The 18,748-nt window shown below is 28.5% G+C and overlaps 2 protein-coding genes across 2 annotated transcripts in view; both read left to right on the top strand.

Moving 5' to 3' along the window:
• The first annotated feature begins 46 nt into the window (after positions 1-46).
• On the top strand, positions 47-9,338 carry LOC122269397 (uncharacterized). The gene is made up of 6 exons (XM_087168333.1): positions 47-198; positions 2,084-2,142; positions 4,356-4,460; positions 6,951-6,989; positions 7,994-8,026; positions 9,183-9,338. Exons 1-6 carry the CDS (start codon positions 114-116, stop codon positions 9,207-9,209), a joined length of 348 nt encoding a protein of 115 aa, XP_087024459.1. The 5' UTR covers positions 47-113; the 3' UTR covers positions 9,210-9,338.
• Positions 9,339-17,556: 8,218 nt separating this feature from the next.
• The window catches only part of LOC147816631 (uncharacterized), a 232,610-nt gene continuing 231,418 nt past the window's right edge, over positions 17,557-18,748 (top strand). Inside the window, exon 1 of the mRNA XM_087149335.1 lies at positions 17,557-17,570. The gene's annotated coding sequence lies outside the window, so the exon portion shown is untranslated. The remainder of the gene's footprint in view (positions 17,571-18,748) is intronic.

Below are 18,748 nucleotides of genomic sequence, written 5' to 3' on the forward strand. Positions count from 1 at the left end.
TGTGAAGGGTCACCCACGATGGTCGTGACAATCTTTCAAAACTGAAGCATCCTTTTGAAGGTCAGCGAAAATGGTATATAAAAAGAACGATTTCAATGTTACTTTGAAGGAAAATGAATTTTTTAAAGACATTATTGTTAACATGCTGCGCGTGTGTGGTTCATGCTGCAGATTCACCGATAAAGCAGATGATTTGCTGTAAGTTTTAAATTTTAGTGTTCATTCCTTATAATGATTGATTTATCCTCTGCAGTGGTCGGAAGTCAATTTTTAGTTAGAAGAATTCACAATATTCTATTAATTATCGTAGTATTCATGGAAAATGGTTAGAAGTCTTTTGGTTATATTCTTTTATCAGATGTTACATCAGAAATAATTATTGTTATTGATTTTTCAAGTTCTCAAAAGCTTAATAATTATTTTTCTACGTTGACTTTATAAATAATAATAGGTATACTACAGTAGTTTGAAACTATTATGTAAATATTTCATGTAATTTTTGAACTTCGCGATTTTAGAGGTAGGTACTTTACATCGCACTAGAGCTGCACAATGGGCTACTGGCGGTCTGGGAAACATCCCTGAGGATGATCCGAAGGCATGCCATCGCAATTTAAATCCTCTTCAGAGGGGATGGCTCCCTGCTTTGGTAGCCCGAAAACCTGTGTGTGAGGTCGAGCACTTTACGGTAGAACAGTTTAACGAGGACCCATACCGCACACCCTCGGTCCCTACGCAGACTGATCCAAGTGGTCTCCCACCCGCACACTGACCGTAGCCAATGATGCTTGACTTCGGTGTTCTACTGGGAACCGTGTCTTTACGATCAGTTAACTGCGGGACTGCGATTTATGAAAAGGAGATCTCGTTGGTTCCCTGCGTTGATTATAATGATACAAAAGAATGATTTATGAAGTACGAAGAAAAATAAATAAAAATAGCTGCCCGAAGTTGGTGGTACGCCAACAATAAATACGACTCAGGAATTAATCTTGATTCGTAATCATGACGATAATATTAATTTTAATTTTGTGGATTTGGATATTAAAAAAGAAGAAAATGCCTGCCTTGTTGATTTATACCATAAAAGAAATGATTTTAAATTTAATATAAATAAACTAATTACATGGAATTCTAATGCTTCTAAAAACATTTATTTAAGTTACATTTTTAACCAAATGAATAGAACTAAAAGAATTCGTAGTAATGCTTATCTATCAAAAAATAACATAGATTTCCAAAATTTAATTAAAAGCAATGGATATCCAACTAATGTAATTAATTCTGTATAAAATCGTTGAGTTAATTGTATGTTATAATTAAAATCTCTTTGTTAACTTAATTTATATTTTTACCATGCGCAAACGCAATTCCGGCAATTCCAAGGGCTAAAAAAAAATTTTTTTTTCATTAAATGTTAATATTTTTTCTAAATTCAACCTTATTACCAATATGAATATTTTATAATTAACATGAAATCTTATTAATTTTTTTTGTAATAGTCGTTGAACAGCCAACCGTATTTTCAGCATCAGTTTTGAGCATTATGTAGTTTGTTCTTGAATTTTTATTTTCTATTCTTGATTCATTGTTTTAATTTGCATTTTTATTTTACATTTTTTGCTTAGTAAGTTCTATTTTCGCTTAAATTTTTTAAATTTTTCGTTTAAATTTTGCTCCTCACACTTTTGTATTGATAGGTTTTACTTCGGCTATATTAATGCAATATTAGAAAGCACTATTTTTTTCTGATATAATCATGAGAGCTGGTAACAAGATTATATATTTTTTCTTATTTTATTTTTTTCCCATCTTTCGTTCAAAATTTAAAAATTTTTAAATTCGTAAATATTTTTTGAAAACATTTTTTAATAATTACTTTCTTCACCATTAAAAATCTTTTTTCTATTTTTAACTTACTTTTTTTCATACGCTTACTAATACTGAACTTTCAAAAATTTCTTGAAGATCCATTGAGGAAAAGTACTTAGCTGTAATGATTGCTATTTTGTTGCTATTGTCATTTGTTTTTATGAAGCAAACATATACATTTTTTTGAAAAAAGCATTGTTTTCTATTACAGCGAAAAATGAACAAATCAAAAATTCTGTGCTGCAATGTCTTCAGTTAGTGCCAAGTAGTGTAAGTAGTTTAGTTTATTTTAATTTCAAAACACGAGTTGTAGTTGTAGTTCATTTACGTCGCACTAGAGCTGCACAATGGGCTATTGGCGACGGTCTGGGAAACATCCCTGAGGATGATCCGAAGACATGCCATCACAATTTTGATCCTCTTCAGAGGGGATGCCACCCCCGCTTCGGTAGCCCGACGACCTGCACGCGAAGTCGAGCACTTTACGGTAGAACAGTTTAACGAGGACCAATACCGCGCACCCTCGGTCCCTACGCAGACTGATCCAAGTGGTCACCCACCCTCACACTGACCGCAGCCAGTGATGCTTGATCTGCTGGGAACCGCGTCTTAGCTATCAGTCCACTGCGGGACTGCAAAACACGAAGCAACATAAGCGTGTAGGATTTCTATAATTATAATATCTTAAAATATTAATAAACACTTTCTCTCATGAAAAAAGTGTCAAATCAATTTATAACAATGATTTATTTAATATTACGTGATTTTTCATATTTATTAATTTTTTTACAGTTATTAAATGAAAGATATGTTAAAATAAATTACGTAACATCACGCCCTGCGTGAAATTGTAGATAAAAACTGATAAACTAATTATATTGAAAACTATTATTTCAAATAATCGGAGAAATCTTCTAAAGTTTTAGACATCTTGGAAAGGTTTCTTACTTAGATTTATTATTATTATTTTCATTATTATTATTTTTGTCAGACTATGAATTTCAATGAACAAGGTTCGAGTAAGAGTCTGAGAACGCGAGTTCGAAAAACCTCTGAAAGAGGGAGTTCGAACATTCAAAAATAATTTAACGACAGAATTTGAATAGTATTAATTTTGAGTTTATAAGTACCCTCATTATGCAACTGTTATTTTGTATATATATGTATAACAAATCAAGATTGGATTTCGAGTTTGTTTCTTTTGATTTTCATGACTGTATGTGTTGAATTCGTTACCTCATGTTATGGAGAGGTTTGTTTTTCTTTTATGATGTTTAAGTTTAGTTATGATTTTTCTTGCTTAATAAAAGTTCTGATTAGTTCAAAGATGACTTTTTCATTATGCTTGCTAAGGATTTTCTACAACGCACTGAACTCTACCAGTAATTTTATTATTAGTTTCATTATTATTATTTTCTTTTTATAATTATTATTTTCATTCAAAAAGTCGAGAATGGTTTATGATCAAACAATAATGAACATTTATTTAAAACAAATTTTCAATATGGAATCATTATTGAAATTTGAAACTACTATGACTCTTCACCGATATAAAAAAATGGATATAATAAATGAAATGAAATGAAAAAAAAATGGAATGTATTTTTTGTTTGAAAGAAATTTTTGTTTCACAATGAAGAATTGAAAAAATCAGGTTGGGGGTGCTTGAGTTTAATGAGCAAGGGATCAAAATAGTATTAAAAAAAAAACTGTTTGAAACAACAGTTTTGCTGTGCAATTAAAGCAACGAAAAGAGAGAGTCACGACAGATTTCGAAATGCTTGACAATTATTTTCTTTCTAATGTTAATGGTATCATCGTTAAAAAAAACAAATTTCAGAAAAATGAATAAAAAAAATTTTTTTTTGAAAAAAATTATTATTATTATTGTTGCAGTATAGTTGCTTTATCATACAAAAATGCAATATGTCTCAATTTTGAATTTTTTGTATTTGATTTTTCGATTGCACGGTACAGCTGCCACTTTTGGTGGTGCTATTTCATTCATCCTAAAGCTATCATGAGCAGTTCTAGACATTAAACTTTAAAATATTATTGCGCAGTTCCAGACATTAAGATTTAAAATATTACTGCGCATTTCCAGACATTACGTTTTAAATTGTTATTGCGCTTTTCCAGACATTACGTTTTAAAACATTATTGTGCAGTTCCGGTTATTAATTATTAAAATATTATTGCACAGTACCGGACATTAAGTTTTAAAATATTACTGTGCAATTCCAAACATTAAGGTTTAAAATATTACTGTGCAGTTCCAGACATTAAGTTTTAAAATATTACTGTGCAATTTTAAAATATTATTGTGCAGTTTCAGACATTAATTTTTGATATATTTTAGAATAGATAATTATTGCATTTATAATATTAACATTACATTTCTGAAAGGAGTCTTCGTTCATAATGGCATTTAAATAAATAAAAAATTTGTTTGTGAAAACGTACACGAATACAATTTATTTCAGTTTTCTGAATCAGTTGAGAGTTGCAATCCAGGAGTAAAAGTGAATGAAAACTACTCACAGTATTTGACATTTTTTTGCAATCTTAACGAAGCTGAAAAGAAACAGGTAATGTTTTCTACGATTCTAAATTTTCACATACATTTTAAATTTTGCTCTGCCTGCAAAAAAAAAAAAAAAAAAAAAAAAAAAAAAAAAAAAAGAAATGAACAAGTCGAAAAAACTGGACTGCCAAAAAAGCGAGTTCTTTCTAAATACAGCAACCATGTCTCCTTGCTATAATCTATGAATAATTAAATCCACATCAAATTCACAAAAATTATTTATAATATTATTAATATTTTATGAAATCCAGCTGATTTTTGCTCAAAAATTGTATTATTTATTACTTAAATAAAATTATCGCCTTGCATAATAAGCTGTTGTAAGCAGCTGTAACTTCTTCTAACCAATAGTCGTGGAGGTAATAAGCTCGAGATTTGTTTTTGTTTACATTTCTATTGAAAACGCCATCCACAATGGGATATCTGCAACTGAAGTAGTGTGGCTCTCTCGATCCTGATTGGTTGTTGAAACGTGAGCAACTGTTTTTTTTTAACCTTAGCAACTGTTCTTTCCATTTTATTTCGAGTAAGCCAAGCCCGTCAAGCATCTATTCTCTTAAGTGACACATTCAAAATTCTTCCACTAAGATTCCTTCTCAAGATTTCTTTTAGAATATATATTCACACAGAGACTTAACACAAAGAAAGTCACGAAGCCATGTGAAACATAAACAAACTGATCATGCATCGAAGTTGCCAGGTACGCAAAACGAAAATATATCACGGTTACAAGAAAATACACAAATAATAAATCTAAGTTAAGTCAAAGAAGTTGACGAGAAAGAGTTATATTTCAATTAAATCGATGCGCGATAGGGCTTTATATTTAACTAACTTATCGTTAATTAACATTCTAACTTATGTAGAGAAACTTAGCTCAACTTTAATACGCCATTTTGCTGATACAGATTAGTCACATGTGTGCGCATGGGATGTGTGGTATTCTTCTTTTTGGAAAAGCAAGTACCCAATTGATGGCTAATATATCAGTACAAGTACTTTAATTTTATTTTAAGAACAAACAAGTATTACCATAATTCGACGAAACATTTTATTATATTTTCAGATAAGTTGTTTCATGTTTATAGTAAAAAGAATGAAACTATTCATCAGTAATTTTACTCTAAATTTTTACCAAAAGAACTGTTACTTACTCGTTAGCTAACTTAAATTCACCTTCCAACCAGTCCTGTTAAACTTTCCTTGCTAATAGGCAACCATGGAAAGTTTTCGTGGTTTTCCCCCCCTCCTAATAATGCGTTAGTTTCATAGAAAAAGTTTTCCATGGAAGCAAATTTGCAGATTTGATCCAGGAGTTATTTTATTCTTTTAAAGGGGTTCAAATTTCTAGAATACGGAAAAAATTACGCTTATCGGTTTATTTTATTTTATTACCATGGTTGAACTGTGCCGATTCAATTTTGGGTTTATGACTACCAATGTTCATACTCTATAGCCTTGTAATTTAAAACCCAATCCAGAAGATAAGGGAACTTCTGGACCAAGTATTGGGAGACATTTTGTCACCGTGAAGGACTGTTTGAAGGAACTAACCGCATTTGCGTTACATGGAGAGGAAAAGCACGAAAACCTTCCACGAATAGCCTGACGGCAAGCGGACTCTAATTCATGATCCGTCTACCACTGAGAATATTTTATGTCAGCACTGTGGTCGGGTGCAAGCCGGATGCGGTATTCGAATACACCAGTCACTGCTGGGATTCGAACCCGGTTCACATTAATGGAAGGTGAGCTTACAACCCCCTGAGCCATTACGGCTCTCAGCTTTTCGGATGACAGCATTTTTCATTTGTCACTTTATTAAAATATCCAACCTTTAGTACTATGCTTTTAATTATATCCGCTTGATATCAAAGTTTTATGCTAACATCCCAAATATATTTTGGAGTTATTATTTTTTTTAAATTTTAAGTTTAATAAATCTAAAAATTTTATTTATATAGACGCAAAATAAATTTCTTTAGAACTTTATCTTGCAAAATATTTATTTGACAAAAATTACACGATTTTTATGCTGTTTTTCAAAAAATTTTATAAAACCCAGTCGGGTACCGGTTGGGTAATAAATATCGGATACTCGAAAGTAACTGGGGGAAAAATTTAAATTTTCACCTTGTACCCGGACCCGCTAAACCACTAATTGATACCAAATTACTTTATAAAAATTCGTTAGACAGGGAAACAAAAGAAAAATAGCTTAAAAAAACGTTGCATTTGAAAACATCATAAACTATTTAGTAATCCAATGCAATTCTGATGCCTTGTTTAATTACAAGGAAATTTCTTTCAATTTAAGAACATTTTTAGAGATTTTTAGTTATTAAACACCGAATTCACTATTCAATATATATTCATAATATATTTTTAAATTTTTATTCCATAATATGTAGCGTTCGATAATATATTTTCAAATTTAACTTTTTTATTTTAAATTTCCCGGATTTTCCCTACATTTATTATTTTTCTTTTACAGTCGGAAAATTGTGTGAAGAAGAAGATGAGAGAAAAAGGGGTAATAATTTTTTAAAATACATGCTAAATTTTTTCATTTAAAAATTATACGAAAGAATAAAAATATATAATTTTCAAAATACATGCTAAATTTTTAAAATGTATACCAAATTTTTCCTTTTAAAAATTATACAAAAAAATAAAAAGATATTGAAAGAAAAAAATATTTAATAAAAAATAAATAAGTAGATTTTTAAAAATTATATTATAGATGTGAATGCAGGTGTTTTAAAAGAAGAAAAAAAAACACTAAAAAAAAGAAATAAAGAATTACTTTTTTTCAGAAGTATTTTACAAATGGGAGATATTAAAACAAAATGAATATTTATTTTTTCAAATTTCTTTTAACATTTTTAACTAGTATTTAGGATTAGCAGATAAACGAAAAGAGAGATAGATTAAAATAAAAGATCATCTTTAAACAAAAACAAAAAAAGCAAAAACAAAAAAGACGACAACTTTGAAATTATTTTAGGAAAAAAATATAGTTTCTTTTTTAGCTGATCCATGTGAAAATATCATTCTTATTATTTATAAAATTGTATAATTTTCTACAATTAAACGTTACATATTGTATGCTTATACATAATTTTATTTTGAGAAATCTCTGATATATGTATATATATATAAATTGGTTTTTAAACAAAAGAAAAATTAAATTTTTACAATTATTTAAACATGAAAATGTAATTTATTTTTCACGAAATTCCTCATTTAAATCGTTCATACAAGAATCATTTCGTATAATTAAATCTTGCATACTTATGTACAGTTTATTCTTCAAGGTATCTTCGAAATAGATATATAAATTGAAATAAAAATTCACTTTCAAACAAAAAAAAAAAAAAGGAAAACAAAAATCACGATTTTATAATTATTTTAAGGATGAAAATGTAATGTATTTTTTAGTTGATCTATGTGAAAATATCACCATTCAAATTGTTCATATAAGTATTATTTTGAGTCATTAAATTTTGCATATTTATGTATAGTTTTTATTTTCAGGAATCTCTGTTAAAAATTGCGATGCCCCTTTTGGTATGTAAACATTTTCCATATCATAAAATTTCTTTCATAAATATTTTTATTGAAGTTTTTTTTTTTTTTTTTTTTTAAAAAAAGTGTTAATAATTTAAATGAAAATAATCTCCATTGATGAAAATTTATTAAGGATGAGCATGACTGGGGATTGGAATGAAGCATGGCATATAATACCTGATACGTGTTTGACCCTTAAATGTATAAAGTGCCCTAGTCAGCGCTTTTGAAAATTTGAGCACCACTTAAAGCTAAATCTTCACACAATATAGAGAATCTGTTTGACTAAGATCACTTTTATTTTCTCTTCACTTACTTTTTTGTTTTAAATATATCTTTCTGTTTAAATAAAAGTATTAATTTAATATACATTTATTTTATTCAATGTATTTTTTTTTTTTAAATTACTTTCCATTCTTATTATTTAAATTTCACTTTTAATAGCCTTTGAATAAAACGATAATGGTTAAAATTACAATTTTAATAAACATTTATCATAATTAATAATGCAGACTTTAAAATGATTCTGACAAATGTATTGGTTTCTACCTTGCAACGATTTTTTTTACTGTCGGAAAAAAAATCAAACATAGCGTTTGCAGAATTTTGAATATTTAATCGAACAAAATTTAGAAATAAATTCTAATGACGACTGTATATTAAGGTACAAACTACAGTTCATAGTGAATTTTCATGTCCAATTTTTAAATACATTACGCTTTTAAACTTTAAAAAGAGATAATTATAATTTGTAGGAGTTAATTAATTGCGAGATTTAATGTATATTATGTTTATCAGCAGATCAACTTCAAAACTGTTGCTCATGTAAACTGTGCCAGACCCAAGCAATTTTTTTTGTTGTTTTCAATTTTATGGAGATTTATATGAAAAATTAACTTCTTTGAAACTGCCATGCTTTAAAATGAATGAACTGAATTTTTTTTTTTTAAATTTAGAACAACTTAAATTAAAAAGTTCAAATTTTGTTTCTCTTTATTTTTCAAAGATCGTGCAAAGGACTTTCAAAAACCGTTTCTCTACTCTGTTCTTCATTTGAGTTCCTAGATTAGTTTAAAATATTTATTGACCAATTTTATTAAATAAAAATCAATAATCAGGAAGTGTATTTGATTTATTTCTTTCATTTTATTTTTAGAAATGCTTTCAGAACATTAAGACTTGATGTTTCGGACCCTCAAAACTCGATTGAGAAATTTCATTGATGTATAACGATACTCTGCACTTGTTCCTTGTTAAGTTTTATTTTTTGATGGAAGCAATAAAAATACTTCTTTTTTTTTCTTTAAAAAAAGTTTTTGTTTGTTCTTTTTGAAGATAGAATAAAAAATACAAAATTTGTTTCAGAATGAACGCATTACATACGTTTCTATCACCAAATTTTACTTTATAACCATCGTTGAACAGCCGACCCAATTTAGGGTTTAGGACTGCTAATGTTTAACTCCATAACCATGTAATTTCGAACCCAATCCAGAAGGCAAGGGAACTCCTGAATCAAGTATTGGGAGAAATTTGCCCTAGTGGAGGATATATTGATGGAACTAACCCGCATGTGCGTTACGTGGAGAGGAAAACCACGAAAGCATCTCATGGTTTGTCGAACGGTAAGGGGGCTCTGACCCATGATCCGTCTATCACTGATGATATTTTACATCAGCACTGCGGTTGGTGTGAGTTAGGTGCGACATTCGTATCGACCAGCTATCACTGGGATTCGAACCCGACTCACCTCATTGGAAAGCGAACGCTCTATCTTCTGAGCCACCACGGCTCTCTGTCACTAAATTAAAGATTTTTATTTTTATTTTATAACTAAGGGTCACCGCCTCCTACTCATTCTTTTTGAATATTTGGCAAAATAATTGGACAACATTTTGAGTCCTTCAGGTTCCGTTAATTGTTTCGTTATTTCTTGCTCTATAGTCATTAGAGCCTGATTTGAAGTAAAAAATAGATTTGAAAACACAGTTGTCGCATATTATATGAAATTATGGACGCATATTATCGAAACGAGGGAAACTTTATTTTTGATGACAACTGATATTTATGAGCAGAAGAGTTAAATTATTAAACAATTTGCTTTATTAGAGAAGTAAAAAATTGTTTAATAAATTTTTATTTCGATAATTAAATTCAGTAATATTTAGGTCGTATCAACAGATTTAATTTATCATCGTTCCCTTCGGTGCCTCTTTCTAGAATTTTTTAAAAATTTGAGGGGAGATTAATCAGCTTTTTACGATATCGCTAAATATTTACATATGTAAATATTTAGCGATATCGTAAAAAGCTGATTAATCCTGATATGCATATGCATATAAGGATAAAAAATGCATATCACGGGCATATCGGGCAATTCAATTTTCGAGCCGTGCTCAAAACAGTATTTCCCAAAGAATTTTAAACGCTTACGCTTTCACATATAAGGTGTGAACTACATAAATAAATATAAACTTAAATAGACTAAAAATAAACAACCAAAGGGAAAAAAAATTGTCCAAAAAAGAAAACCGTTATCAATAAAAAAAAAAAAAAGAGCCGGAATTGAAATTACGAGGAACACTAATACATTTTCCCCTCCTTTCTTAATTTTTTTCATTTGGCTAGATTAGTGACGGTTTAGATTGAATTATGAATATTCATAGTTAATTATACCATTTTATTTCCATTATTATACCATTTATAAATGATTGTATGGTAGCGATTTTCTCTCATAGAAACCTTGTTCCCTAGTGAACTGATCGTAAAGACACGGTTCCCAGTAGATAACCGAAGTCAAGCAGTACTGGCGGCGGTCAGTAAGCGGGTGGGTGACCACTCTGATCAGCCTACGTAGGGACCGAGGGTGCGAGGTATCTGTCCTCGTTAAACTGTTCTACAGTAAAGTGCTCGATTTCGTCTGCAGAGGATCAAAATTGTGATGGCATGGCTTCGGATCATACTCTAGGATGTTTCCCAGGCCGTCGCCTATAGTCCATTGTGCAACTCTAGGGCGACGTAAATAAAATACCTACCTACCTCGTAGAAGCTTTAAATTTTAAAGAATTTAGCATAAATAATTTTCATGGCGATATTTTTTAGGATAGATTTTATTTCTTAATTACCTTCATTCTCTTATTATTCTTCAGAAAATAAAAGAATGTTAGAGGATTATTCATCAGAAATTATTATTATTGCCCTGTTTTGCTTTGATTTAACATCTGAATTCAAAACATCCACTAACTAATGTTTTATGCAGATAAAATTAGTAAATATACCGGTAATAATGACTAGTTAAGAAAAGTAACTATAAATTTGTAAAATAAAAGTTACGTTTTATTACTAGACGTTAATGTTATTAATACAATTTAAATAAAGAATTTTACCGTAATCTTAAAATAAAAATGTTTCACTTACCTTAGAATCAATGCAATTTTTTTAAAAATGGAAAAAAAGATCATATTTTTAGGACTTTTCTTTATTAGTGTTAAAATTCAAATTTTAAATGAAACAAACGATCTTGTTTTGAAATACCAAACTTATGGATGAGTACATTACAGAAAATGGGTGATTACCGAAGTCTCATTTAGTAATCAAAAACCCCTTTTGAAAATAATAGACCGATATTCACTGCACCTTTTCAAACATCTGTTTTTACCAGCATCCACGAGTTAGTGCATGGAACAAAAATACCCACACAGCTTCTCAAAGCAGACGATTATTAAGTCATTAATTTAAAAATCTCGTTCTTTTTTCAAAAGTGACCGTTTATCTTTGATGAACACATTACAAAAAGTCGAACTAAGTAAAAAAGAAAAATAATTATAAGAGGGAAAAGGTACAAATAAAAAAAAAAACAATAGTGAACTTTGTAATCTTATTTTTTTCCAGCTATTTTAAAATATATATATATATATATATATATATATATATATATATATATATATATATATATATATATATATATATATATATATATATATATATATATATATATATATATATATATATATATATTTGTGTGTTACTGTGAATGACAGAAATTGGTGGTTGCTTACTTCCACCAGTGAATGCTGACAATCACATAGTCGCTTTGGTAAATGCTCGAAATATATACTACGTCTAGTTAAGTGCTACTGCCCAGTATGCACTCCGAATACTGTTTCTTCTAATCTATCCTCAGCAAATATTAAAATATCGCATAAATATAATAATATCAACGAATAAATTAATATCAAATCAGATATAAGAAATATTTCGGACATTCACCAAAGTGTCTAAGTGACTGTTGATATTCACCAGTGAAAGTCGACATTTTCTTGATTTCGGTAATATATATATGTTCTAATTAATTAAAAAAAAGAAACCGCTTATGATGTCGTTCCGAGGTAAACATGTATTTATTCAAAATGAAAGAGACAACAACGTAAGAAAAAAAAGAGGAAATTTTATTGTTTTTTCAAACATGGATTCAAAACTTCACAACACTATTCTCGAAAACCAGCGAATCCACACAAAGGATTTTGCAATGATTTTAAATCATCACATCAGACACACACTCTCTAATAAGCCTACTTGAATGAACAAACGGAAATATGTTTATACACTGGGGTTGTTTACCGTGTGACATTATATATATTTACCCCCCAGTGTTTCGACAGCACGCACAAAAGTACATTTTGTGCCCACACACAGAAAAATTTATTTATTTTTCACTCTTCTTAAAACTCGTAAAAAAATACAAAATTTTTAGTGCCATAACAGGATAAATGCATTTTCACAATTTACGAAAGTGACACAATAATAGTTTAGTTTCGTAATGGGGAAGAAAATTAATATTTAAGGACAAATTAAAAAAAAAAAAAAAGGAACATTTCACATTGTCAGTCAAAAATAATAATTCTTCAGACAATTTCTCCAAACATTTTTGCAAAAAAAAAAAAAAAAAAAAATTCTTGTAAAATCAGCTAAAAAGTTGTGAAATAATTGATCAAATTGTTTTGCTGGGAGCAGAAAAAAAAAAAAAAGAGAAACTTTTCGTTAGTTATTGCTTTACTCCCATAAATAAAAAAGTAAAGATTTGATCTGTCGTTTTATCTTAACATTAACACAGTTTTTAACTTTTTCTTAAAGAAAGAAAATTTTATTTAGTAACTAATTAATAATTTTGAATGTTTTTTTTTTCAATAAAAAATGTCTTTGAAAAAAGATTGAAGCTAGTTGCCAAATTTTAAGGCAGTCAGTATTTTCAGAAAAATGAATAATAGCTTTAAAAAAAAAAAATCTTTCAAAAATATTTAGAATCTTAAAATTTGCAAGTGGCAATGAGTAAGACGAACAAAAACATTACCTAATGAATAAGGAACTCGTTGCATGGTTAACATGCAGGAATCTCTTAATATAGGGATCTTAAGAGAGTGCTTTTGCGAGAACTATGCCAAAGTAATTAAAACGATCTTATCTCGAGCTAAATATAGGGTTCGCACTATGGAATAAAATTCTATTTTCTTTTTGATTAAGTTTAATTTTATCTTAAAATTAGGTATGTTTTTAAGTCAAGTTATTTTCTGTTTATTGATGTGAAAAGTAAGAATTATTGAAAAGATAAATAAAACAACAGAATTAATGAAAACAGTTTTGAAAAAAAATTCAAAATGGCGGGAGAAATCGTCAGAGAAGAACAGAAGGAGCTGAGTCTTGTGAAATGAACGTACCTGGTTAATTGAGAAAAGTGTGTATAATGATATTTTCATTTCTAGCAAAATAATTATCCGGTGGAGACAAAAAGTTTTGTTTTAAAAAACCAACTCAATACTTTCTGCTTCTAAAAATATCATTGAATATTTCACAATGTCTACAAAATATTTGTACGGCAATGGCGCAGAAAAAGATCTCCATTTACACAAAGCACAGTGACAAAAGCTATTGACATTGAACTATTTAGTAAAAACAAGTTTGTACTTATGGAAATGAAACTGCAATTCTTTCTAATAGTAATTACAAATCCTTTTTTTTTTTAAACTATTAACTACATGAAATGAAAATTTTACATGAACATATCTGCCAACCATTACAAAAGATTAAAAAGCAAATCGAATGATGTTTTTTTTTGTGTGTATATGTTTATAAACGGAATAAGAAAAACACACACTGTTTATTTTCTTTTAGATTATATTTTTCATTGTAGTTCAAAAAAACCATGTAATGTCAGTAAAAAATTAGTTTTAATTAATAAATATTATTGTCTTTATATTTTTTTGAAAGACAGAACAGTAATATAGCTTTAAAATATGATAGGAAAAAAAATGGAATTTAAAACTTACAGAAAAAAAAAGATAAGTTTTGATACAAAAGGAAATATTTTTTCCCTCTTGTAATAGTTAATCTAAACTTCCGCATTTATTATAACATACCAAATTTTAAATATTATTGCTGTAAAATAGCTAATCCCTTAAAATGAATTTTAAAGGAGGGCGTTTCAATTAAAAAAGTAAATTTAATAATGAGATATTCTTTTCAGATAATGAGAGCACATTAAAACTACTTTAACTATAAGGTTTAACAGAGGGTTCAAATTAAAATAAACTCCTATTAAAGAATCGAAATTCAATTAAAATTTCACGTGAATTAGTTAATTAATTCTTTTTCCAAAAATTAAATTCTTTCCAATTTTAAATCTTTTCTAGAACCTTGAGTTTTAGAGTATTGACATTGGATTTTAAATTAAATGATGTATAACTAGCTTAATAATCCCAATTTTATTTCTACAGAAATTGGCATGTTTTATTTTAACTCTATTTTCTTTTTAGTCATTATAATTTGATATGGAAAAAAAATGTACATTGAATGCTAGTATTTACAGTAAATTTGAATCATGTTAACTTTTTAACCAGATTATCAATTTCAGGTCAAACAAAATTGAAAAAGCAGTCTTCTGTAGAAGATATAAGATAAATCCTTCAATCGACCTATATAAGCAACAGCTTAATTTTACATGTCGATTTAGGAGAGCTGTACAGATAACCTACTTTTAAAATGTGATTTTAAAAATTTTTACTCTTAACCTCCCTTAAAATTTTCAGTTTGCATAAAATTTGCCATGTTTAATAATCATTTTATAAAATCATTGTAATTCTCCAACATTTATGCCAATTGAATCATTCATTTGAAAAACCAAAATCTTAGGGGATTTAATGGAATTAACACCAGATATTTGCATAAAAGGAAAGATTTTAAAGCTTGATTGAAAAAAAATATTGGCATGTTTAATGCTGAAAGAAGCAGTAGCAATCTTTAAAGATTTTGAATAACATGAAATAAGAGTCACATTTAGACGCAAAATAATTTTACCAGTTTTGATATAAAAAACACATTTTATGATACTGTTGCTAGATTTTGCAGGGCCTTATAAATATTATTTTTCTACAGTATCCCTAAGAAAATGAATAACTTAAAAACCCGGATTCTCTTTTTAACATTTGGCATGTTTGAAATTTTTTTTTCTTTTTACGAATTTCCTCTTTAAAAATGAAAAAAAAAAATCCTTTTTTTTTCCTTTCAGATTTTATATAGTTTAATTTTTTAAAATAAACAACATTAGTTTCCCTTAAAAATGAAAGGAACTAGGCATTTAAATATTCTTCCAAAAATGTCTAATTAAATCTTATTTTTAAGTTATATTATCTTGAATTTCCTGAATGCGATAAATGAGACTACCGTCTTCTTTTCTATTTCATCTATACGATAAAATAAATAATTAAGCTTTCAAATTTTCAATAAAAAAAATCTTTTTTCTTGAAAATTGAAATTTTTATAATTTAAAAAAATAAATAAATAAAATCGGACGGCAGCAGCGTCCTCCATTCCCTGACAAAGGTTCAGGTTAAAATGGCTTTAAAAGGACTTATCTTTTGAGTCGAGAAAATTAAAGTAAGGGTAAGAAACTTAATACTATGTACTTTATGTTTTTGTTAAAAGTCAAAATCCTTTAGTTTTCCACATAAACGGACGAAAGAGATTTAAATTATTCAAGTTTTTAAAACGAATCCAACATTTCATAGTTATTGAGACTGTTTGGTAGATTAACAATATATAACATTTAATAGAAATGAGGTAGGAGAAAAATATTATTGTTTAACAAATAATGCTGTGACTGGATCTTATAAAATTAGGCACTTTAAAATGAGACTTAAGGAAATATGGCTACATTGTTACCCTGTTTTTAGATTTACGTCTGAATTTAAATTTAATGAGTGAACCAACTTAAGCCAGAGTTTTAATTGATTATTAATTTGTCTGGAAGCGAAAATTCCATTTTAAATAACCGTTGGAGGTTTCTGAAATGAGTGATTCAATTGGACAGAAACAAATATTCTACAACATATAAATGAGTTGGCAGCTTATGGTACAAACATTATTATTATTTTTTTCCTTTTTACTTTGATAATTTTTGAGAGGTAGATTCACTAAAACCCCTGCCTGAGAGTATTAAATCTGAAAAATAACTATCATTCATACAATTTAGATATGTAATACAAATGAATAGACTATTTATGCATTTATTAAAGTATCAAAAAAGAAAAGCAAACAGAACAAGCATTGAAGCCTCATTAAGTGAACTTTCAAAAAAGGTTATTATTTTTAAATTTTATTTTATTTCAAAGATATTTGTTTAAATATCTCCTTAAAAAAAGAAATGCAATGGATGTATTTATGTAACATGAAATTATTTCATTAAAAAAAAATTAGCAATCCTTCTGCTCATTATTTTAAAAGATGATCTACAAATGTTTTCTTCATTTTTTTTTTATTTGAAGAATATCACATATAAATATATATTTCAGAAATGAATAAATCTATTAGAAAGGGTTGCATTGAGTCGTTTTGAATGATGGATGAGATAGCTAAGAGCAGATGAAAAAAAAAAAAAAACTTTTATCCTTGTCACAATCAACATTTTTATAAAAACAGATAATAATTCTTCTGCAGGATGCAAATATGTAACATTTTAAGAACCTGAGAGTGTGTAAGAATAAAAAAGGATAACTTGAAGATCCTGATGGTTTGTAAGAAAGAAAAAATGAAGAACCAAAAATGTAACATTTTAAGAACCTGAGAGTGTGTAAGAATAAAAAAGGATAACTTGAAGATCCTGATGGTTTGTAAGAAAGAAAAAATGAAGAACCAAAAATGTAACATTTTAAGAACCTGAGAGTGTGTAAGAATAAAAAAGAAACACTTTAAGAACCTGATGGTTTGAAAGGAAAAAAATAAATAAATTAAGAACCAAAAATGTAACATATTAAGAACCTGAGAGTAAGAATAATAAAGGATTACTTGAAGAACCTGATGGTCTGTAAGAAAGAAAAATATATGAAGAACCAAATATGTAACAGTTTAAGAACCTGAGAGAGTGTAAAATAAAAAGGAACACGTTAAGAATCTGATGGTCTGCAAGAAAAAAAAAGAGAATGTAAGAACCAAAAATGTAACATAAGAACTTGAGTCTGTAAGAAAAAATAATGAATTAAATTAGCACTTCTAAAGGACATGTAAATTAAAAATATTTAAGAAACCAGAATGACTAGTTTCCTCCTATTACTGCAGACTCCTGAATTTCTATTATAAACTCGATCTACAATTGGTCTATGACACCACAGTGCTGAATAATCAAATACTGCCTACAGATCCTGTGTAGTAAAAATATAATTTCATTTTATGTCATTTTTGAGCAATTGAGATGAGAGGGAATCAGTTATTCTATATGCTGTTAGAACAATAACTGTTACGTTGGGACGTAAAACATCTTGAATCTATACGCACATAACTTGTATGAAACATGAACTTTGGAAAAAGTGAACACGTCGAGTTTTCAATAATTATTATGATATGAGGTATTTGTAGCTTTACACCGTATTGGAGAATATTATCTATTTTGATATTTGAGGTATAATACATTTAGTATTTAAAACTACTTAATTCACTTTTTTAGTTTATCTACTAGAGTAAATTAATAACATAGTTCTAAATTTAGAATATGCAAATAAAAGAAAAAGATCTTAAGGAAAAAGAATTAATACGAAGGCAGAATTCTATTTGCCTTAAAAATAGACATGAATTTCAATATTCCCTTTAGGGCCGGCATAATGAAAATGAAGCACTTCCATGTAGACTCTGAGAATATATGTACTAATGACATCAACAGAGCCTGACTAAGGCAGGGGCATACGGGGCAGTTGCCCCGGTCCCCACATCAGAGGGGGTCCCTAAAACGAATAGAAAGTTTATTTTACGTTTCCTTCTTTAGTGAACTTTTTGTTAAACAAAATATTAGTGCAGTGTAAAATCCGTCAGTTTTATGTTAGCTTCTTCATTGATCTATCGTATGAACACAAAAAATCTATATTTCGTAAATCCATGGCTTTCTAGGTCGGAATTCGGCTAAATTTTCGCAATAACGATGGATAAATTTGGCCTATGAAAAGCCTGCATTTTTACATATTGCAAAATGCGATATGTTTACAAAAATACGGACTTCTGATTGGCTTAATTGCGAAAATTTAGCTTAATTCCGCCCTAATGTGAGCAAGGATATGAATTTTTTTGCTGCCAGGTGACAAAGTTAACAATCAGAAGAATGCATTTGGCATGATTAACGGATTAGAATTGACAGAAAATCAATAAAATGGGCAGAACGATACATCGTTTGGCCGTTGGAGGAAG

Source organism: Parasteatoda tepidariorum, chromosome 1 (assembly GCF_982258835.1).
Source record: "Parasteatoda tepidariorum strain Cologne lab strain chromosome 1, Ptep-v5.0, whole genome shotgun sequence".
Lineage (NCBI taxonomy): Eukaryota > Metazoa > Arthropoda > Arachnida > Araneae > Theridiidae > Parasteatoda > Parasteatoda tepidariorum.